The sequence below is a fragment of the Mastigoproctus giganteus genome, chromosome 13, assembly GCF_048544385.1.
Source record: "Mastigoproctus giganteus isolate SK-2022 chromosome 13, ASM4854438v1, whole genome shotgun sequence".
Classification (NCBI taxonomy): domain Eukaryota; kingdom Metazoa; phylum Arthropoda; class Arachnida; order Uropygi; family Thelyphonidae; genus Mastigoproctus; species Mastigoproctus giganteus.
Genome location: NC_143587.1, coordinates 117,652,941 through 117,677,491, shown reverse-complemented (window position 1 = coordinate 117,677,491; position 24,551 = coordinate 117,652,941). Strand labels below are relative to the sequence as shown.

The 24,551-nt window shown below is 37.7% G+C and overlaps 1 protein-coding gene across 1 annotated transcript in view; it reads right to left on the bottom strand.

Annotated features, from left to right (window-relative positions):
* Positions 1-24,237, bottom strand: part of LOC150076390 (forkhead box protein K1-like) — a 228,315-nt gene extending 204,078 nt beyond the window's left edge. Inside the window, exon 1 of the mRNA XM_090388139.1 lies at positions 23,856-24,237. Within this exon, the coding sequence (XP_090244265.1) occupies positions 23,856-24,214 (359 nt within the window). The 5' untranslated portion in view covers positions 24,215-24,237. The remainder of the gene's footprint in view (positions 1-23,855) is intronic.
* Positions 24,238-24,551: the final 314 nt, after the last annotated feature.

Below are 24,551 nucleotides of genomic sequence, written 5' to 3'. Positions count from 1 at the left end.
ATGATATTTACTGATGAATTTTTCAGCCCATCTGAATAAGTTAATTAAGTCTTCCTAGAGTAACATACTCTAATTACTGTCATTCACTGCCTTGCTCACCCTGGTATTTTCAAAAAACTTAGGAATTAATCTGAAATAAATCAGTATCATCAACACAGTATCAACCTAGCACATGAGGTCCATGAAGTTATATACATCCAGTTATAATGATTCTCAGTCATCACTTAACTATCCCCTTATCTAAAGCAGAAACCTGCCACATTGCTTCAATTTATACAGTCTTTCGTGTGGTAATGTATCAAACACCTTCCTAAAATCTAATAAATAAGGTCAAAATTATTGTTTGCATGTAGTTCTTTTGTAGCAAACATCAAAAGATTAATAAAGGAAATAAAGTAAGGAGATTAATGATACTGTATATATTCAGTAATAAATTTAATGAGAAATGTAGCTTTCAGGGTAAAATGGGCCCCTTCATCAGCAATATACAGATTCTAACTGAATAATGACATTAGAGACAAAATTTAATAGACACAGAGTTGTGTGCGCTGTGATGCGTGCATGGTCACGAGATTGAACATTCAACTACTAGATTATGCCCCAAAAATGGGCACCAAACTTCTGTGAGTTTGCTGCCAACGTTTATCCAGCTTCAAGGCAGTTGTTTCCAAGATAGGGTGTATCCTCGTGCCCTTGCAGCGATTCATAGTTCTTGAATTGCATGATATGTTAAGGAACTCTAGCCAGAGGCAGTGGCGGAAGTGCCAGGATTGGTCGATCACTTTGTAATCGCATTTAGGGTTAAGGTCATGGTGGGTCGACCAGAAATGTACGCGATTGCGGAGTGGTCAGTGTCACCAAGGTGAATTGATATGTCATACTCCACAAGGCAGTCTTGAAAACGTCTCGAGCTCTCTCCTATGTAGCAACTGCCCTTGAGGTTGTCACAGACATTCTCTCAGATATGCCAGACAAGCTGTACTTGATACCTGGGAGTCTAAAACGCTGATGGAACTGATATTCGGGTCACACTCAAGTCAAGTGGACCCATTTTCGGCGAAGTCCGGACGGTCTATGACACCCCAATCCTCTGCTTGCACCTTCACGATGGTGGGACTGTTAGTAATCCTGGGTATAACCTCCATGCACAAGTACATGGTAGGTGACGACCCAGGTGTGAACCAACGTAAGCAGGGTTCGAGGTGTGGCGTCCACACCACTTGGAGGAATGCCGCCCCTCTATGTTACCAGGCAGTACTAGGTGGTAGATGACTCTCATCAACCGGTGAAATACCACCACTTTGCTTATTGGAGGCTTGAAGTGGTGGAACCCATGTTTAGTCTCTAGAGCTAAGGTCCGGCCAACCCTTCCCTATCTCTTCCATCATGCAGTATGATTGATGATTTTTGAGGTTATGATGAATGTCGTGGCGAGATCCAATGTTCCTTACATTTCGAGGGTACAGCTCTAAAACGGTGTTCGCAGGCCGGCCGTTAGTTAGTACACCGGACCAAACCTATTGGTAACTCTCTAGGAGGCTTCCGGATCAGCTAGTGTATAATCTTGCTACCTCTACTCTGCCAGATAGTGACTGGAGGGAGTCCGTGTAGTGTGTATGCGGGGAGCATTGTCGAGGCCACGTTATGTCAAGGATCTGGGTATATTCTTACCACATGTACACCATATCCAAAAATTTCATTACTTCATACAGCATGTCCCACCCACTTTTTCTTACTATTGAATACACCATGAATTGTCAACATAATTGAGCAGGCTTATCTGCGAAAAGATCTAAACCTCCCAAGGACTTCCTAATTCATTTCACAAATATACGTGGTCTCAATTCTAATCTCAACGATGTCCATTTCCACTTGCAGTCTTCCAAACCCCATGTACTTTTTCTGACTGAATCTCAGTTATCGGTTGATTCAACTACTGCTCATCTCAGATGTCCAAATTATTTGCTGTATGATTCCTTTCGCCTCAAAGGTGGTACTTGTGCATATGTCCATTCTGATATTCCCTGTCAGACTTGGCAATTTGGAATCTCCTCTCTTTGATCTTCTCTGGCTTAAAATCTCTCTACCTCACTGTGTCAAATTCATCTGTTGTCTCTACCGTTCTCCAACTCCACTAATCACTTGGAGCTCTTTGACTTCCTCTCTTTGCAACTTGACTTTCTCCAGTCCAACTTTCCTAACAGTGAGATAATTTTCCTTGGTGATTTTAATGTTCACAACTCCAGCTGGCTTCCGTTTTCAAGTCACACCGAGATAATGAGGCTTTTGCAATTACTAATGGCCTAGCACAGATTGTTCATTTACCTACAAGAATACCGGACAATCATAATCATACAGCCAACACGCTTGATCTTTTTCTCACAAACAACCCTTCTAAGTACAAGGTCGAAGTGAGAGGTCCTTTAGGCACTTCAGTTCACAACTTGGTGATTGTCTCTTCTCCAATGGAACCTTTATCTCATGGCTATTCCCAACCTCGTGTGTTTGGCATTACAAGAATGCAAAATAGGATGACCTGCGAGACTTCTTTTCTTCTTTTCCTTGGTCTGATTACTGTTTCAAAACTTCTGATGTCAACGTTTGCTCAGATCGTGTCAGTGAAATTATTCTTGCAGGAATGGAATCCTTTATCCCACACTCCACTTTAAAATCTCGTCCTTTATCTAAACCTTGGTTTTCCAATAAATGTGTTAAGGCTGTCCAAGAGAAGAATGTTGCATATCGTAATTGGCTTGTTTCTAATTCTTCAATTTCATTTCCTGCCTACACCAAAGCTCGCAACAATTGTAAAGCAGTTATTAATCAGTCCAAACTAGAGTTTGAACAGGCTAAGAGTAGAAAACTTGCTTCTTGCACTAATGGTAGCCGAGCATTCTGGTCTCTTACCAAAGCTATTGGCCGCAACTTTTGCCCATCTCTGCTCCCACCTCTGTCCAAACCAGATGGTTCTGTTGTCACTTCAGCCAAGGATAAAGCTGACCTGCTAGCATCCCATTTTTCTTCCAGCTCATGTATTAATGATCTTGGTAAAACACCTCCTACCATTCCTAACACGCTCCATTCAATGCCTCCTGTGGTCTTCCATCAAAAGGATATCAGAAGGATTTTGATGAATCTTGATGCTAAGAAAGCTCCAGGTCCTGATGGTATTTCTCCACTTGTTCTCAAAACCTGTGCTCCTGAACTTACGCCTGTTCTTTACCGGCTTTTTTCACTTTCTTATTCCAAAGGTGTTTTTCCTTTTGCTTGGAAATTTGCTCATATCCAGCCAGTTCCTAAAAAGGGTGACAAGTCCCTCCCATCCAATTATCGTCCCATTGCAATTACTTCTACTCTTTCTAAAGTAATGGAGAAATCAATTAACCGCCAACTCTTAAACTACCTAGAAACCTTCCATCTGATCAACGATCGCCAGTATGGATTCCGTCAGTGTCGATCCACTGGTGATATTCTGGCTTATGTTACCCATTTATGGACTAATTCAATGGAAAGATTCGGTGAAACACAAGTAGTTGCTCTTGACATCTCAAAGGCTTTTGATCGTGTTTGGCATAAAGGTCTTCTAAACAAGCTTCCATCTTATGGTTTCCCAACTGTTTTTAGTAATTGGTTATCCAGTTTTCTCTCTGATCGCTCACTGAGGGTGATGGTAGATGGCTCTCTGTCTTCTAACTTCTCCACTAATGCTGGTGTCCCCCAAGGTTCAGTTCTTTCCCCCACTCTTTTCCTCTTGTATATCAATGTCCTTCTTCCATTGACTGGAAATCCTATCCATAGTTTTGCCGATGATAGCACATTGCATTCAACTTTCCATTTTGAGAAACCTTGTCCTGCTCAATCAGCTTCAAGTTCTCGAAAATCTGCTGCCAATTCCTTAAATGCCTATCTTCAGGTAATTTTCCAGTGGGGCAAAGACAACTTAGTTGATTTCAACCCTTCTAAAACTAAGTCTTGTCTTATATCTCGCAAAAAGGATTCTTCTGCTCCTATGCTTATCTTTAGTGACACTCTGATTTCTAGGCAAAATGATATATCTCTTTTGGGGATTACCCTGACTTCTAATCTCTCTTGGCACAAGCACATTACAAATATTGCTTCCTCTGCATCTAAAAAACTTGGTTTTCTCTTTCACTCTCAGTGTTACTTTTCTTCCAAACAGCTGCTCACTCTGTATAAATCGCAAATCTGCCCTGCCATGGAATATTGTTCCCACATCTGGGGTGGTACCCCCAAAACCTCTCTCAGGCTTCTTGATTCCATTCAGAAGAGGGCAGTTAGGTTAATTAATGATTCATCTCTAACAGAGTCTCTCCACTCGCTTTCTCATAGACGCACTGTTTCTGCTGCATGCCTCTTCTACAAATACTTCCATGGGCACTGTTCTTCTGAATTGGCTTCTATAATTCCCGCTCTCTCTTTCAAAACAGTCTGAACACGTGCCGCCACCAGCCAACATCCATTTACTGTCCAACTTCAAACCCACAGAACCAACTTTTCATCTTCCTCATTTATTCATTCAACTGCCATTTTCTGGAACAACCTTCCTTCATACGTATTTCCTGAAAATTACAATCTACAGAAGTTCAAGTCCAATGTCAACAAATATCTTCTTTCGTCTTCTCAACCTCCAACCCAAGCACGGTACTAAGTACTATAGGTTCTAATACCTCTCGTGTTTGGGATTCACATAAAAAAAAAAAAATCTTTGCAAGTTACGTGGTATACCACTCCAATACGCAAAAGATGGGCGGTTGGAGTTTTCACAATAGAAACCAGGGAACGTAAGTTCCTACCAGGTAGCTGTACGCATTTCATGCGATATTCCCAGAGGATTTTCGAAATCTGGTTCGACATGCCCAGATACACAATTGACCAGGTCACATTTTACCCTGGAAAACTCGGTGCGCCTAGCTTCCTCAGAACTGGAATGGCTCCAAGCTTAGGAGAATAGAGTGCGGGCGGTGCTGTTGAGATGGCTAAGGGCATGGTCCGATCTGTAGTCGGTAAACTGCCCACACCACATTGGCTTACAGTATACTGAGGTCTCCAGGCGTGGGCCCACATGCTTTACCAGAACATCTAAGAATGGAAGGGACCCATCTACTTCTAAAGTGAATAAAGTAATTCTGATTAGATGGCAAGAAAATGAATGGAACCATAAGATTAATTATGAGGGCATCAAAGGGCTCAGGAGAGATTCCGTTGGATTAGAGAAGTGCACCAATACATAAAGGCAATTCTAACAAAAAACTATAGACCAGTCAGTCTGATTTGACAATAGACAATTTTTATTATTGCCTCCATGATATTCTCCACCACTTTTCAGTGGTGGAGAATATCATGGAGGCAATAATAAAAAGAATATCATGGAGGCAATAATAAAAAATTTAGTGGCAAATGATGCAGGGACATTTAGATGGATATGGGATCTGAAAGGATAAATACCACAGTTCTGTTAGGGGAAAATCAAGTGTAATCTAATCAAGCTATTATAATACAGTCACTAAGGTGGATCACTAGAGGCAGAAGGTTCTGATTACTGGTTATTCTTCAGACTAGGTTAACATGGAGTTCCCCAAGGATTGGTTCTGGGATTGCTGTTGTTTCTGATTTGCTTAAATGACATCAACAAAGGGATAAGATCAAACGACCCCATTGGATAGTTTGAAACTTGCATCCACAACACTGGATGCAAGTTTGGAACCAACAACTAATCACTCTCCAGCCGAAACCAAGTTTCTACACATCTATCCTACAACCATGCTCCTTCAATTCAAATTTATGTCACCTTTGTTTGCATGTGTGTGTGTGTGTGTGTGTGTGTGTGTGTGTGTGTGTGTGTGTGTGTGTGTGTGTGTGAGAGTGTGAGTGTGTGTGTGTGTGTGTGTGTGTGTGCACGCACGTGCATCATACAAGCAAGGGTTAGGATGAATCAGCATTCAATTTACTCAATCCACTTAATGCCTTAAAGACATTAAATCAGGTCTTCTCAGAGGTGCCTGGTTTACATACACTGCAATTTCCAGAACACAGGCCTTTCCCATTTGGAATACCCCCTTTTGTTCCCAACACTCATCTTGTTGCCTTTCTCTGCAACTTATCAACCAGATCAACATCCTTCTTAAAACAAGGCTTACTCAAGATGTGGCCTAACCATTGCCTCATACCAGTGGCGTGCAAACTTACCTTGCTTGCGACCCCCTTTATTAAATATAAAATGGATGCGACCCCTCAATGTAAACCCCGAGGTAGGATGACCAGAGTTTTAGAGAAGAAAAATGAGATTTTATAAATTATGTATTAGAAAATTTTATTAGAGTACTGAGAAAGGAATAAAAAAAATTGTTTCCTTTTAATTTACACATAAAAATTGTTTAATATTTTATTTGAATACACCAAAAACAACAAATCATATTCTTATTCTTCAACTAAGATTACAAAACAATAAAAAATTAACAATTACAGAACAAAACACAAATGAGAAGGATGAACTTTGGTAACCGATAATATTTGGTTCATATTTGGCGCAATATTTGAAATTGCTACTCCCATGTCATCGTCTAGAATGCTATTTTGTTTTTATGGCTGTTAATTTTGAGAAACCAATCTCACATAAATATGTAGACCCGAAAGATAGCAATATTTGTTTGTATTGCCATTTTCAATAATTCTGGACACTCTTCTCGAAGAGAAAGCCAAAATTTTTCACAACTTGTAGTCTTGAAACGAGCATGTAATGCTTCGTCAGAAGACAAGTCGATAAGATCTTCCTTTTGCTGGTAATTTCGGGGCATGAAGAAATTTCAAAAGCAAATGGATCACGAATCCAATATAACTTTTTTTCTGAAGATACATTAAATCATTTGTTAAAATTCTTAATTAGCATTGTTAGGTGGGTGGCAATGATATCCGTAAATTGCAAAATGTCAATATTACTATGAACAAAATCAAAAAAACATGGGAACATTTCGTATTATTACACTCAAATTCAGTTTTCCAAAGATTAAGCTTCTTTTCGAAAGCTTCTATTTTATCACTGGGTATTAATATATTTGTTCCTTGCTCTTGAAGACTTAAATTTAAATCATTAAGTTTTTCAAATATGTCAACAAGGGAACTAAGTTTTCCCAAGCCATTTTTGATTTGTAAACAATTGAGCAAGGTTCTGATTTTTATCCGATAAAAACACTAAAACTTCATGTTTGAGATCAAAAAGATGTCGCAACACTTCACCACTGGACAATCCACCTCACTTTCGTATATAAAAGAAGTATTTCATAAGCGGATCTCATTTCATTACAAAGTATAGCGAAAAGTCTGTTATTTAAGCTCCTACTTTTAATAAAGTTGATCACACTTACAATCTTTCAACTTTCAACTGAGCATCTGCAGACTGCTCAGGACCAAGATATTGACAAGGAATATTACAACTTTCTGAAAGTGATAAAGCCGAAGAAACCTATAGGTAAAAAGAAATCCAAAGAAGAAAAAATTAGTCAAGAAACACTTGCGATGATGAACCGAAGACGACAAATGAAAAGCAAGAAAAACACTGACAAGGAGAAAATTGAGTATACTGAGTTATGCAAAGCCATTAGAAAGAGACTCAGAGAGGACATAAGAAAATAGAAAATTTAACACAAAAAAAGTAGAACGAGCATTAAGGGAAAACAAAGGATTGAAATCAGCAACCGTGAGCAATAATACAGAAAGACAAATGATACTGAAACTGAAGAATAGCGATGGTGTACTTATAAATAGCAGAGAAGGCATAATTCAAATAGCAGAAGACTACTATAGAGAATTATACAAGGAGTGAGGGAATGATGCCAGCAGTGGGGAAGATGGATTGAAAATTAGTAACACATACAACATACCTAATATACTTCCTGATGAGGTAAAACATGCGTTGAAGAAAATGACGATCCAGAAAGCCCCAAGGAAGATGAAGTTACTGTAGAGTTGTTAAAATTGGGAGGAAGAGACATGACACAAAAACTGGCAAGCCTCTTCACAAAATGCATTAGAAAAGGTGTGATGCCTAAGGAGTGGAATAATGCAATCATAGTTTTGCTGCATAAGAAAGGAGATATATCAGAAATTATAGACCAATTAGCTTGTTATCCCACATCTACAAGTTGTTCACAAGGTCATTAGTAACAGATTAGAAAGAATACTTGATGAGAATCAACCAAAAGAACAAGCTAGCTTTAGGACAGGATTCTCAACTATGAATCACCTTCATGTAATATCACAGCTAATGGAGAAAGCAAATGAATACAAAACACCATTATGTGGGGCATTTGTGGATTATGAAAAGGCATTTGACTCTATACAGCATAAGGAAATGTTTCAGGCACTGGAAATACAAAGCATAGATACCCCATATATTATGATTTTGAAGAAAATATATGAGAATGCTACCTCCTTTATTATACTAGACAAAGACAGTAGTAAATTTAAAATTGAGAAAGGAGTTCGACAAGGAGACACAATATCTCCGAAGTTGTTTACTGCTGCCCTTGAGGAAGCTTTCAGAAGATTAGACTGGTCGCAGAAAGGAGTCAATGTGAATGGAAAGTACCTAAACCATTTAAGATATGCAGATGAAACTGTGATCATAAGCCACGATCCCAAAGAATTAGAGGAAAACCTTAATCAGTCATGCAGAGTTAGTAAGGATTTTGGACTAAAGATGAATATGGCTAAAACAAAAGTAATGATGAACAAGTATGCCACAGAAAGGGGATATAATGATTGAAGGAGCAGTAACTGAAAAGGTGCAATCATATACTTATCTGGGACAAGTCATTAGCTGTAATAATGATACATGGCTGGAAGTCAAGAGAAGAATAAATTTTGGATGGATAGCATTCAGGAAATATAATCACATACTGAGGAGCAACATCCCAATTTGTCTGAAACGTAAAATAATGAACCAATGTATACTCCCCACCATGACTTATGGAAGTGAAACTTGGGCACCTACCAAAAGAATGGAAGAGAAGCTGAGAACTACACAGCGAAGAATGGAACAAATTATATTGGGAATCAGAATGTTAGATAAGAAGAGAAACACGTGGATTAGGCAGCAAACTCAAGTAAAGGACATTCTTATCAAAACTAAACAACTAAAATGGTCTTGGGCAGGACACATAGCTCAAAGACATGACAAAATAACAGAATGGTACCCAAGAGGAGCTAGAAGAAAACCTGGAAGACAACAACGGAGATGGACAGATGAATTTCATGAGTTTGTGGGTAGTAAATGGAGGGCCATTGCACAAAACAGAAGGAACTGGAAAGTTGCTGGAGAGGCCTTCATCCTGCAGTGGATTGAAAATGGCTGATGATGATGACTGCATCTTTCAAAACTTCGTGGAAATCAGTTTGCATTTCCTTCACTACTAATGCTTCCCTATGTATAATGCAATAATTAAAAGTTATATTTGGAGTAATTTCCTTTACGTTGCCTTTTAAACCTTTATTTTCTTCTGTGAATGTAGTTGAACCATCAGTACAAATCGCAACAGTTGTTCCACATTAGATTATCTGTTTGAAAGAAAATATTTATAACATCAAAAATCTTCTTGGCCATCGTTTTACTTTTAATAAAGCTTAGAAAAATAGAAATCCTCCAAAATATCCACTCGTAGCAGTATCTGACATACAATAAGTTGAGCAAGGTTTGAAATATCTGTGGATTCATCTACCTGTACTACAAAAATTGGACTTTTGATCGATTTCATGAATTGAATTTTACGTTGTCTACGATAAATGTAATATGCCACGAGACACAGTCTCGTGGCATATTACAGTTATCGTGAATATTACATATTACAGTTATTATGAATCGTTGCTGTACTTTTTCTCCATGCATAATTGAAATCATGTTTATTGCAGCTGGGAGAACTTCCGTGAAAAAGGATTCAGTTTTTTTCATTAGCTCTGGATGTTCCGTATGTATGTGTCTTGTTAATTTAATAGGTTTCATGTTTTCTTTAGCCAGTTTTTCGTAACATATTACACGCATACACACACAGAACGTTGCTCATCACCAACAACACTGTAAGTGAAGCTGTACTTCATAAATTCCTCTTAATTTTTCTATTCTTTTTAATTCCTTTTGATTTGGAATATGATGGTCTCTATCAGAAATTGGTGGTTGCATTAGACTTGAAATAACGTCAGTTTCACGTGGTATATTTCTTACCTTATTAGCTTCTAAAATAGGAACATTATTGACATCACTCCTCGGCCATATTGTTCTAATTACCCAAATGTCCATGGTAAAACATATATTTTTTCTTCTTAAAAACAACGATAATAATAATGAAACATGCAATATAAAAAGTAGCAGTAGAATGAAAAACACAGCCAAGTTGACACGAAAGCACCAAATTACAACGCAGAATAAAGTTGAAACACACTTGCTATATAACTTATACAGGAACTCCCCGACTTATGTAATACTCGATTTACACAAATTCGACTTTACATAAGTTTTTGCCAGTATCATGATAATATCGTAATGTGAACCCAATAACATATTGTTTTTTTTTGGGTAATTCATTCCAAGACCTTGGAAGTTGAAATTTTTGCTATACAACTAAGCTATTTATCTCTCTACAATTTTGGTCATTTTTATAATGGAAATTGCACTACACTCTCATCGTTATCATATGTTCTGTTATAAGAATCAATTTTGAATGCCTTTTGTGATATTTTTCAAAAAACACATTTCTGGAGGTCAATACCATAAAATAATAAAAACAATTTGCACTCTCCGGTTTATTGGTCTTTTCTATTAGTGTAATCAATTATAAACGGTTGTAGTAAACTATCTTATTGCATTTGCAATAATCCCGATAACTGGAATTCTGTGGGTTTTTACGTTATTATGGTGAAATGTGTTCCCCCTTCACTGAAATCTTCAATCATATAAAAAACATAAATAAATTTTCAGAATCATCTCTTCATTCCTATTTACGTATTATAATGACAAGAGGAAAGCGACCAACGAAAAGTGCAAGTGCTGGCAGTGCTAGGAAACGAAATTTATTTAGAAATGAAGATGATTAATTAAAAAGTACGAAGCACGACAAAGTTTGTCATCTATTGCACAGAATTAGGTCTCGCTAGTTCAACAGTGAATACTATTTTAAGGGACAGTGCGAGTATAAAAGAACATGTTAAAGGATCAATGTATTTCACACTGGGGCCAGTCTGCCCCAACAGTGATCACAAAACATCATTCAGGTGCTATATCGAAGATGGAAAAGCTATTAATTATATGGATGGAAAATCATATTCAGAAGCGAGTGCCCCTGAGTCCAATGGCCATTCAAGCAAAAAGTATTTATGAGGATATTAAGGATAAGTACAGCGAGTCCCGAGCCAAGTTCATGGCAAGAAATGGTGGATTAATACGTTGAAACATCGCACTGGTTTCGAAGACATTAAAGTTGCCAATGCCGATTCTGCAGCTGCAGAGAAATTTTGTGATGTGTTCGAAAAAACCCCTTCTAAATCTCCACAGCCCTCAACTTCTGCAGCGGCATGCTTATCAGCTGGAGAGTTAATTCTGGAAACGATGCTTGAAAGGTAAAACTTGCTGACGTTATTCCTGTCTCCTCTCTCTTTTTGTAATTTCATAATTTTGAAATTTTTGTAATTTTGTACCCTTTTGAAATTTTTCCTGCACGTGAGATAAAAAAAATTGAATAATTCTATTTTACATGTTCATCGAACATTTCTTTTTTGCTTCTATCAAATTTAGTGCGCATAGTTGCGAGTGCGGAATTTCCCTAAATGCTTATTTAGGGAAATTCCGACTTACATAGCATTCCGCGGAATGCAACCCTTACGTAAGTTAGGGAGTTCCTGTATTTACTCCAATCGCATATTCACACCTCTTGCCTTTAGGCAATACGAGAATTTGTGCTGCAGGAAGCATGAAGTAAGAGCTAGAGGGATTACCATTCAGCAATTGAGTGGTACTGTGCAGTCGCACTAGTCAGATGCTTTCTGTGTCCCATAGCCAGTGAGTAAATTAAGGCATATTCCCAACATGGACAATAAGTAAAAACACCACCTTCATCACGCGAGTAACCACCCTAACAAAACAAGAGTGGCAGTAGGGTTCATTTGTATCTCAGACTTCATTCGAGTAGCAAGGTCTCTACACAAAAAATAATTTTATTTAAAAATTTCTACGACCCCTTTAATTTATCCCATGACTTCTCTGGGGGTCGTGCCCCACAGCCTTATACAACAGAACAATTACCTCTTTAACTCTGCTGGCAAAATTGTTGTGTGTATATCATTGAAAACACCTCATAACCTATCCAGGCAGCCTTTCTACACTACTTAGAAAACTTCATATATGACAGCACAATTACACCTGGGTCCTTTTCATTCTCAACAACCCTCGGAGTTGTACCACACAGTAGGTATGCTATTATTAGATTAGGGCTACCCATTGGCAGAACCTTGCATCTGTCAATGTTAAACTTTAACTGCCACTTCTCAGCCCATCTGCTTAATTTTTCTAGATCTTGTTGCAGTAGCATACCATGCCTGTTACCATTAACCACCCTACTGACCTTTGTATTAGACATTAAGCTTTGATATACCTTCAGCATCATTAATAAATCTTGAAAAGAACAATGGGCACAGCACTGAATCCTCGGGGACTCCACTAATAACATCAGTCCAAGAAGAGCAATGCGCATTAATAACCAGTCTCTGCCTTCAGACACTCAATCATCCCTTTATCCACAGCAATAACTTACTCCTAATGACAGTGTTTCAATTTGTATGGCAGTCTTTCCGGTAGAACAGCATCAAAAGCTTTGCTAAAAACCTAAAATATGGTGTCAAAATTATTTTTTGCATCCAGTTCCTTTCTTACATCATAGTACCCAATCAAATTAGTCAGACAAGATCTTGCCTTAATGAATCCTTGCTGTAATTGTACAAAAAACACTTGAGGAATAGCAACCCCAAAATAGCTCATAAACTTGGTGAAGTTCAATAAAAAAACAGCAGGGGAAAAAAGGGAGTTGGGAGTTATAGTATAGGCAGACTCGAAGTTCACCAAGCAGTATAGACAGGTGACAAGGAAGGCCCAGTGTCCTATCTATAATTTACTGAACATTGAATATCACAGAATTTTATGAGATTCGATTTTCTATTATTCCCTGAGATTTTATATTTGTGCCCCCTTCCCCTATTCCGGTTTCATCTATGAGGGAGAACAGACCTTTCTCAATCATGTTAACAATCCCAGCACTTTATACACCTCAATAAGATCTTCCCTTTGATGTCTAATTGTCGGACTTTATGGTCCATACCTTCTACATCATTCTTCACATGGGCATTGATTTGCACTCATCACTAACATGGGTGCTCTTCACCTGAATACCATACTCCAAATGTAGGCCAACCATAATCTTATATAGATGGATAATGACATCATTTGCATTACTAGCAAATGCCCTATAAATCATAGGATAAAAACTAACAAATATTTTAAAAAAACCATAAAGAGGACAACCTGCTCCTTAATGTTTTCCACAGATAACACTGCCTTGCAGTGGTATCTGCAGAAAATAAAGAAGCAGATTCAAGATACAGAAACATCCACCAGTACATCAACCATCTTTAGAGAGCTACACAGCCTTGTATTTGATGGTAGAACAGCTGCACATAAGCCCAGTATCATGGTCACCAATAAGAGCTATGTTTGGAGCAGTGTCATTCCCAATGTTCACAAACAGTGGCAGAAGGTGCTGTAGAGTGATGACTCTTGCTACACAAGGTTTAATTCCCATGGACATGGGCAGAGAGAGAGAAAGATTGCCCAGCCAGTGCATCCTATTGAAGTGTATTGGCTCAACCATGAAGTTTGATGGTACAGAACTGTTTCAGCTAGTTTGGTTTTCATTCTTGATCTACTTGGACAATTAGGCATGACATACAATGTGACAACACTACAGAAATGGATCCTGTCAGTATTAGCATGATAATGCTCCATGTCATACCACAAACTAGTCCTCTATTAGGTCAAACAGAATTGGTTTGTGGACTGTAACACTGAAAAGTTAGCCTGGCTGTCTCAAGAGCACCCATCAGTTCGGAACACTAGATTAGACTGTCACTAAAACAGCCTTCTTCTATACTGGCACTGGCTGCTGCTTTGCAGGAGGAATGAAGAAAATTCTGGCCAACACGTACTAGAAATTTATCAAAATTTCTTGTACGAAAATTCACATATTACTGCTGCCGTGAAGTGGGCTAATACAGTTCATTCCTTTCCTTCTAGTGTTCGTATAAACATATAATTCTTTGCTAATATTCATTCATTCTATGATACACTGCAACTCTGAGGGCTTCAAAATTTTCTAGAGAATGAACATTGGCTGCATGAGTCAATGTTTTTCGTTTTTGTGTTTTACAGAGCCTTCCTCTTCAAACTGTTGGGATAAACAAAGTATCATGTTTCAAAAAAAATACACTCCAAAATCTTTTCTGCACAGCAGTTGCACTCTTTGTTTTGGTGATAAAAAGCACAGCTTTAGTAAAGCACAACCTCTGCCATTTTGCTTACCAATGATGAAAGTTGCGTGATTCATGAGCATATAAAGTGCTATGACTTACTGTTGCTCTCCAGTAAATTTTCCACAAACTACTCCCAACTTTAAATGAAATTCAACTAACAGTTCAGTTTTAACTGATGATACAAATATGTCAAAATTTTATGCACTACCCCATATATATAAACTGATTAATTTTCTTCTCCCAGTCTCTCTAAAAATGTACACTACAATCCACTTCACACTATGATAAAATTATCATTCATCAACTAGAATTAAAAATAAGAACAACTTCTTTTCCTAGATAATTTTATATGCTAATAAGCCTTAGCAAAAATTTCAAACCCTTAGTTTTGAAAAATGCATGCACTACATACAACTAAATAGCACTAAATTAAAAAAAAAAAAAAAAAATACTGATATGTGAACAATCAGCAAATCATAAAAAAAAAAAATTTAATTAATTATGTTAAAAAAAAAAGCAGAAATAACAGCATTTTACTATATACTGTATATTTAGATGAGATTTGGCAGCATAATGAGATGTGTCTACATCTCATAAGTACAGACTAGATCGCCAGAGTAATGTTTGCACTTTTTTTTTGATAATGTAATTGAAGTTATATTTTGAGTCTCTCAAAATATAACTTCAATATGATAGTCAAATTAGCCTTACTACTCGTTAAATTTGTATAATCTTATCATTTTGTAATGTAAAAAAGTCTGGGTACATATTAAAAAAAATATATATCTTTCTGAAATCTAGACAGCTATTTTCCTTTTTTTTATGGTTTTTTTTGTTACAAGGGGTAAACTTTTTAGGCAAAGTGATAAATAAAAAAATTATTACCACCTTAGCTTCTCCCCATCCTAAATAACAACATCCATATACACAGCATCGTAATTGGAAAATGAGACTAATGCTAAGAAAATATAATGATCCTACATATGAGTAAACAAACCTTAGTTTATTCAAAGTAACTTCCTACCACATCCACACACTGAATGCAACAATCACAAAGTAACTGGAAAAAAAACTGGTGGAAGGCTGTGATTGGTATACTGCTCAATGTTCTCATCATAGCTCTTTGAATGGTGTTGATATCATGAAAATAACAGCCTTCCAGTGGTGCCGTGAGCATCAGGAACAAAAAAAAAAAAAAAAAGTTGCATAGGGCTAAGTCTGGTGAATACGGTGGGTTCAAGAAGTAAGCAAACTTCTTTTGCTAGCCAAAAACTCCCAAACAATGAGAACCTTGTGGCCTGGTGTGTTGTCGTGCAAGAGTAACGAACTACTGTCTTTTCCATACTGAGGCCACACACGACAGTGCAACAAATGTTTCAAAATGTACAGACACGAGGAGCGATACAAAAATAATGCCTCCTATTTTTTTCCTCAGAAAATTTAATTACTACAACTATGCCTTTTACATCAATTAATCCTCAATCATTAATAAACATACTGTTATTTTTCCACAAAGTCACCATCATTTTCTATGCACTTCCACCATCTCTGAGTCAGATGCTATATTCCAATCCTGTAAAAGTCCTTACTCTTTCTCCAGAGGGCTTCGCAAACAGCGAACACTGCTTGAGCTGATTGTTGTCTGCAAAATGGATTTCCACAGAATGTATCGTTCAGCAGACCGAAGAGGTGATAGTTGGAAGGTGCAAGGTTCGAGCTATGAGACGGGTGAGGAAGAACAGTGCACCCCAGTTTTGCAATGGCCTCCATCATGCGCAGATTGGTGTGGGGTCATGCATTGTCATGGAGAAGAATCTCGTTAAGGTATTTGTCTAGTCAAACTCTATGGATGTGGGCTTTCAACTTTTTCAACGTTTCCAAATTTAGATCTGAGTTGATTGTGGTGCCACCCTCCAAGAAGCCCCATCTTTGTCCCAAAACACCGTCGCCATGACTTTACCGACAGAAGGCTGTCTTTTGAACTTCTTGAGTGGTGAATTTTGATGGTGCCACTCCGTCGATTGTCTCTTTGTTTCAGGGTCATAACGGTGGACCCAGGTTTCATCACCTATAACTACGCATGAAAGAAAACCCTCTCCTTCACTTTCGTAGTGCTGGAGAAGTTCCATACAGATGACTTTCAGGGCTTCTTTGTGCTCATGTGTCAGCATTTTTGGGACCCACTGAGCACAAACCTTGTTGTAGCCTTTTATGATGGTTATCATAGCAGATTTCCCTATACCTACTGTATCGCACAATTTGCGTGTTGTGATGCGGTCCTCTTTGATAAGTGTGTCGATCCAGCTCTTGTTGCCTGTTGTCACTCACTGGCTTGTCAACAATGTCACTTTCCTCACTCTTAAAGTGACTTACCCAATGTCTAACTCTACTCACATCTACAGTATTGTCACCATAAACATTTTTGAGACGCATATGGATTTTGATAGGAGTCACTTCTTCCTTGGTAAGAAATTCAATCACCACTCTTTGCTTGATACATATATCTGTAACATCCACCATGAACATTTGAAAGAAAAAAAATGCTTTCAAATGTTCATGACCAATGGCCAACACTATGGCCATTGGTCATGAACTCGAACTCTTTGTGCACAATTCCCTTGCTGTTGTAGAAAACGATGAGAATGGTTTTGATTTTTGACCATTCTTGATGAACTTTCTTGGCTTTGGGAGTTTTTCAACTTCTACTCTGAACTTTATCACTTCGTTGTGGGTTCATACTGAAAACCATCACCTGTAACGATCAAATTTGGGAAAATGGGTTTACTTTCAGCGGCCTCAATAAGTTTTCTGTAGCGTTCAACTCATGCCTGTTGTTAACAGTCTGTTAATGAATGTGGAAACAAACCATGCACAGACTTTTGTTTTCTTCAAATCCTGGGTTATTATTTGTTGAATAGTTTTATTATTAATGCACAGATCTTCTGAACTCATCCAGAGTATAGCACATCGGTCACCGGTAATTTCCTGCACATTTTCAAATTCTGGCATTCAAACCATTTTTGCCAGGCCCAGATGTTTGTCATCTTCCAGTAATTCTCTTCCATGGGCAAAATGTTTATGCCGCTCAAACACACATGCATAAGACTGACAATTCTCTCTATATACTTGCTTCATCATTTGAAACATTTCTGTGGCACTTTTGCCCAGTCAAACAAAACTTGATGTTATGTGGGGGAAACAGGGCGACGTTTAAAGGACCGTCTGGGGGAACACACGACCGCTATCAAGACTGCTAACTATGCGAGGTCTGCTGTGGCAGAGCATTTCTGGAAAAAGCAGCATCGGATCTCCCCTGAAGACGCGGTCATTACTGACCGCACCCATGGATTTTGGGAACGCAAGTGGCTCGAGAGCTTGCAAATCGGTTCATCCAGTCACAATACTATTAATAGGGACAGGGGGACCCGTTTACACCCCCTGTTTGAGGCAGTTGTCCTCAGAAGGGATGACCGGTTCTGTTTGACAAGTTCCCGAGCCACTTCCATTTCGATACGCGCATGGAGAATGTAGATCATGTGTCTGATGACTACGTGCATGAGTGCCATGGACCTGCTACTTAAGGATGTGTCTTAGCACTAGTAGTATGCTGTTGATGACGGAGATGGCAGTCTCCGAAAGCTCCAGGTTTCATCGCTTTTAACCCAGTTTATTTTAGATAATTTTACTGCTTTTAACTATATTTTAACTATATTGTAACTATATTTTAATCTTTATTGTATCTTATTTTATTTTCATTACATTTCATTGTATATTATTTTATTTTATAGTAAATTTTCAGTTTAATTTCTTGGCTGGTGTTTATCATTAATTATTATAGTATAAAACTTGATGTTTGCCCTTTGTTCCATTGTCCCTCCACAACATAGACATAGGAGAGACATGCAGTTCAGCTCACACTACATTCTGAAATGGCAGAAATTTCCACTGACCTTTATTGCAGTGCTCAAGGAACAATCACTCTTTCATTTCATGTTTACTTCTAATAGATGGTATCACCAGCACTCATCTCATAATATCAGTCTTGTTTTCCAATTATGACACTGCGTAGTCACCAGTATTATGACTTTTTTTTTTTTTTTTTAAGGAAAAGCATATTTTTGAAAGGAATTTCCAAACTTTAGTTTGTAAAGAATTCTTGTAATAAAGCTTTATTACAAACATTCGAGTGTAATGATGATCTAAAGAAAATGGCCTAAACAATTCAACTCTCCCAATCTTCAAAACATGCTTCTATCAAAGTAAGTATTTTGAGAGACGAGCTGCTAATCTTCTAAAGGCAGAAGATCATGGTCAGTCAAACAAATAACAATCCTACACATATTAAGCAAGTTCTGGATTGAATCCCCCCCCCCCCCAAATTTACAATAAGACTTTCAAGTAAGCTAAAAATGCAAAGTAAGAATTTAGGATTCAGGATATGACAATTACATTCCAAAATTGTGTCATACACTTAATTAAGATGTTCCAGATATTTCTCTAGATGTGCAAAAAATAATGAAAATCTGCCCAATGAAATCTTTGGATCTATGAAGCAATTTTCAAGATCAATGGTCATCTTAGTAAACACAACTGTTTATTTTTTTTATTTTTTATGAAAACCCCAAACACGAAAGGTATCAAAACCTATAGTACTTAGTACCGTGCATGGGTTGAAGGAGAAGTATGGGGGGGGGATGCCGGAAACTTTGCTCTAGAGACTAAACATGGGTTTCACCACTTCAAGCTTCCAATAAGCAAAGCGGTGGTATTTCACCGGTTGATGAAAGTCATCTACCACCTGTAAATTGGATAATAATAATATATATTTCTAAAAAAAATTGCTTCATCATTTTTTTACAAATTTCTAAAAAAAATTTTCATCTTTTCAGTTCTCCCATCCCTCACAATACTGGGGCACAAGGAGGAAGGTTCCCAGTATGTCTATGTCCGTCCCTAGATGTCTATGCATAAATGCACTACTGGGATTCTAAAATTTCTAAAAAAAAATTTGGATACTGGCCCTCTAATGAAGATCTTCCCAATAAATCAATGGACACTGCTCATCGCGGACTAATGTTATTAGTGGAGTCCCTCGGGGTTCAGTATTGGGTCCATTATTGTTTTCTGTATTTATAAATGATATTGATGATGGTATATCAAGCTTAATGTCCAAGTTTGCAGACGATACAAAGGTTGGCAGGGTTGTCAAGGCACTACTGACACTATGCTGCTGCAACAGGATCTGGAAAGGTTGAGCAGATGGGCTGAGAGGTGGCAAATGAAGTTTAACATTGACAAATGTAAAGTACTACACATGGGAAACAGCAACCCCAGAGCAACGTATCAACTCTGTGGTACTACACTGACAATGGTAGAGAATGAAAGGGACCTGGGGGTGGTTGTGCAGGCAGATATGAAGTTTTCTGAGCAGTGCAGACGGGCTGCAATAGTAGCTCATGGTGTATTGTCGATGATATATAGGAATTTTTCTAACAGGGATAAGGAGGTGATTATTCCATTGTATAAGGCAATGGTCAGACCACACCTTGAGTACTGTATACAGGCCTTGAGGCCTCATTTCAAGAAGGATGTAGAGATGCTGGAACGAGTACAGAGAAGGGCAACAAGATTAGTGAATGGAACAAGGGGGGTGCTCTTACGAAGAAAGGCTTAAGTTTTGCAAATTACAGTGTCTGGAGACTAGGCACCGGCGAGGTGATCTGATAGAGGTGTATAAAGCCTTGAATGGTTTGAGCATGCTCAATGCTGATAGGATCCTTCCTCTTGCTCAGAATAATCACCTGAGAGGGCATAAATTCAAATTGAGGAAAGACAGATGTAGGATAGACGTGAGGAAATTTGCCTTTAGCCAGCGGGTGGTTGGTTGGTGGAATAGACTTCCATCCCTTGTCGTGGAAGTTGATAGCCTAAATAAGTTTAAGGCTCAGCTGGACAGGTATTTTGAACTAACAGAGGGGTGAAGTGGAAGTGGCTATTTTTTATTTATTTATTTATTATTATTTTTTTTTTTTTGGCTGATGCTGCATAAGCTTGCTTTCTTGCATCAAATGCCTCTACTAATGCTAAATCTGTTCAGTAGAGACTGACAACCCAGATCACTAGTTTTAATCCTGCAGATGATCTTTTTTTTTTTTTTTTTTTTTTTTTGAGGGGAAGGATATATATTTACATATATTTAAAAGGCCAATCTATACCAGGTTACCTCACACTATAGAGAACACATGGATGTAACAAACTGACCAGCACCACAAGGAAAGGGCAACCAAGATATTGGAACAAAGATCAGGATAGCAGCTGATCACTACCTAAGCCATATGGCAACCCAGGCTGGACACCTAGACTAGCCTGCTTCCAACCCCTATCCCTGGCAGGGAAAGGTAACTTTTCGGCACCTCCCCCACCTGCCATCCAAACTACCCTCTGGTGTGGCATGAACATGCCACACTGCCTAGCAAGGGTCATCTCTTCTATTGACCCCTTATTTCTACTCCCCCAGTCTTCAGCCTCCCCTCCCTCCCTCCCACTATTATCTTTCATCTAATGCATAGCCTCACATGTCTAAATTTAATAACATCAAAATTTTGTCCAACTTATTAGGCCTTTTAACACGTCTCTCTAGCATTCAACCCCAACCAGCGATTTCCTAACAGCAATCTCATTAAGCATTAATGTCAAATGCGTGAATTTTTTTTTTTTTTTTTTTAGGTCTTAGCCACTGAAATCCCAGGAAACTAGGTAGTAGGACCTGCCAGAGCAACTTGTTGTGATACTGGACGCAACCAGCTAGCCTCCACATGGCGAGGTATGGGCAACGTTGTGCCCCACTAGGGGCCTGGCAGTCAATAAGCCGGACAATGGACACAGCACATCACACTGTACAGACATGGCCACACACTTTCAAGTGTCTGGCTTGACAGTGTACTGTCCTCAATACAGCGGACACACACGGAGATAGGAGAAATTCCAGATGCCATCTGACATGAACATACCTTATACTACAGAGAACCTAGAAACAGCACTAACCAAATAATTTGTTAAAACTGGTCCCATGTTATACTTTAAAAGTTTGTAAACGTTGTGGGAAAAAAATAAACCAAAGGAAGATATTTGGAAGTTTAAACATAGCTTTCTATGTGGTGTCCATAAAAAATGTTGGGTTCATTAAATAACAGTTTAAAATTAGATTTAAATTTAAAATTAATTAAAATATTAACTGCACATTTTAAAACCAACAATTTGTAATGTTGAGAAATCTATAGAAGATTTGTATATTCAGAATAGTGAATATACTAAACTAATGTTTAGTTACAGATTACATTTCTGAATCCACTTTTAAACTGGAAATTGGTGATATAATGAGTACTTAAATCTTCACGGAGTGTAATCTGCCTTTAATTTCTTAAAGAATTATAGATTATTCTCACACGTTTTCCTGTACTACTTCAGAGAACTCCTGTAATGCTGTCCTTATGATACCATCAGCCTCACATACCAAGCTTGTTGGTATGTGAGGCTGATGGTATCATAAGGACAGCATTATAGTTCACTAAAGAAGTGAGCGCTCATTATTTCACCAATTTCCAGTTCTTGATATACTTGCACACCATGCCACTAAAAGAATATTTATGAATCCACTTTGGGATTCTGTTATCAAGTCAAAGTGAAAATGAAGACTACTTTCCCACAGATATAATTTAAAATAAAAGAATTTCATTGCATCTCTGTCTGCAAAGGGATATGAAAAAATAATATATTACCCAGTTAGTTCCTCCCACCCCAAAGAAAACTGGATTCGACCTGTAAGACTGGTGGGGGGGGGTGCTAACAACAATGACATTCCACCATAGGAAAGTTACATATACAGTTATCAGAATTCTTCTACCATCTATATAGTCACCAATACTATGACTAAATCTTTTTTTTTAAGGAAAATAAAAGCATATTTTTAATACAAACTAAAGTTTAGAAACTGTTGCAATTAAAATTTTGAATTAGATAAATTAATTTTTGGAAGTATAAATCAAATTAAACAAATATAACATGCATTAAAAGCTTCTTAAATATAATATATAACAGAATTTAATTAAATTTGAATTTTCTGCAGAAATTGTGTACAATGACGCTTCCCTAACCCTTTCAAATAGAAGTTATATTGATTTTATTGTCATTCAAAATTACTACATATGTTTTTAATAATAATTTCAATAATACTATGTACAACCTTCCTACAGTAAACTATATATATATATATATATATATATATATTTTTTTTTTTTTTTTTTTTATTCTATCTAGTAATTTGCTATGCGACTGAAAATTTTCGCACTGTATTAGTACCGGTCATGTAACTCTAGTTCATTCTCCACATCATCTGACAATATGCTGGATTTCAAATTTGCATCTAAACAAATTTCGAATCAAAAGGTTCGTTTTAAGCAGCGATAATCTGTAAATTCTCCCAGAATAATGATTATTCTAAGCTTCCGAAGAGTTTCTTATTTAAAAAAAAAAAAAAAAAAAAAAAAAAAAAAGGGTCTCGTCACATTAAACAACCCTTTAAAATTTTAATTTACGTTAAAATTTAATTATAGAGGGCTTCGTTAGTGTTAAAACACTAGCAAAATCACTTATATTACACTTTTATACCAGTAAAAGCTTTAAATATTTAAATGTATTTCGAACTTTTTTGTTGTCTGAAGAGTAATACAAATTTGAATGAAGTTATTTAGTTTTCCTTCATAAAAACATAAAACAGGCGTTCTATTTATATATTTCTAAGTATTCAGGAACGTACGTTCCTACCTAGAAAAATGTGTCAAATTGAGAAAAAACTGTATAATAAACATAAATATTTCAAGAGACAGAGTGAAAGTAAGACTTAATTCATTCTACCACAATGCTTTGTTTGTTTTGATATACCACCCATGTTTGTTTATCAATAACACATACCAATCATCTATACTAAAATCCTATTATTTCCAACTATAAACACGGTTTCTCATTATTTCATATGGAATAATATAATAAAATCATTTACTAACAAAATCATTTACTTTTTTTTTTTTGCTAATTTATAAAAACAGCGACAACCAAGATACACGTGACATCGGCATGATTCGTTACAGCGTCGTGGTGCCGAGTTCATAGTTTTCATTGGGAGATTAGGCTTAGCAACAACATTTAGCCTAATGTACGCAACGTGCTCATGGTTGCACAAAGTGTAAACAAACAAGATAGACTTAGATACTCACGTTTTTTGGAGTTGCAGAGGCGGCGCACCTTTCCTTTGAAAAACACCATCGACAAAAACGCCATTCTTTCCATTACAAATCATATAAAAATGGGGCGTTTCGAAATATATCTCTATATGCCTCCTAGAGATGAAACTCGAATGCCCCATATTTACGTCTACTTCCCCTCGGCTACTGTTGCGACCGATCGTTATTCGGTTCTGTCTTATCATATACTCAAACTCTCTGCCTTCTAACCTAGCTATGGCAGTTTCTTTTGGTTCGGGACTCCACTGAACTTTTGACGGGCTAGTTGGGGCAGATTTCAAGGCTAAAAGTGCCCAAGCATCGTTATCGGAAGCCTTTTGGGGAGACGCCATTGCTATAGCAAGCACACCTTGACTCTTTCCAAAATGGCTGACAAACACAGCGGTAACCACTCTGTACCACGTTTAATCAATGAGCTTTCTGCTCTTACCCACAATTCCGTGTGTTAGTGTAGTGCGAGAGTATTGGATCAGCGGCCTGTCTAGCGTACTGATAAGGGGCATTCCGGCGAGGGTTTGTTGATGTTTTTGCTGCGGTCTTGTAATACTGGCGATTGGCTGCTTAGATTATGTTTTGACGGCTGACTTTCGTTCTTGAAGATAGTGGCCGCCAGCCAACAAGCTGAGCCTTATTTTTGGATACGCTTCTTTCCGCTCAATGCGGAAATAG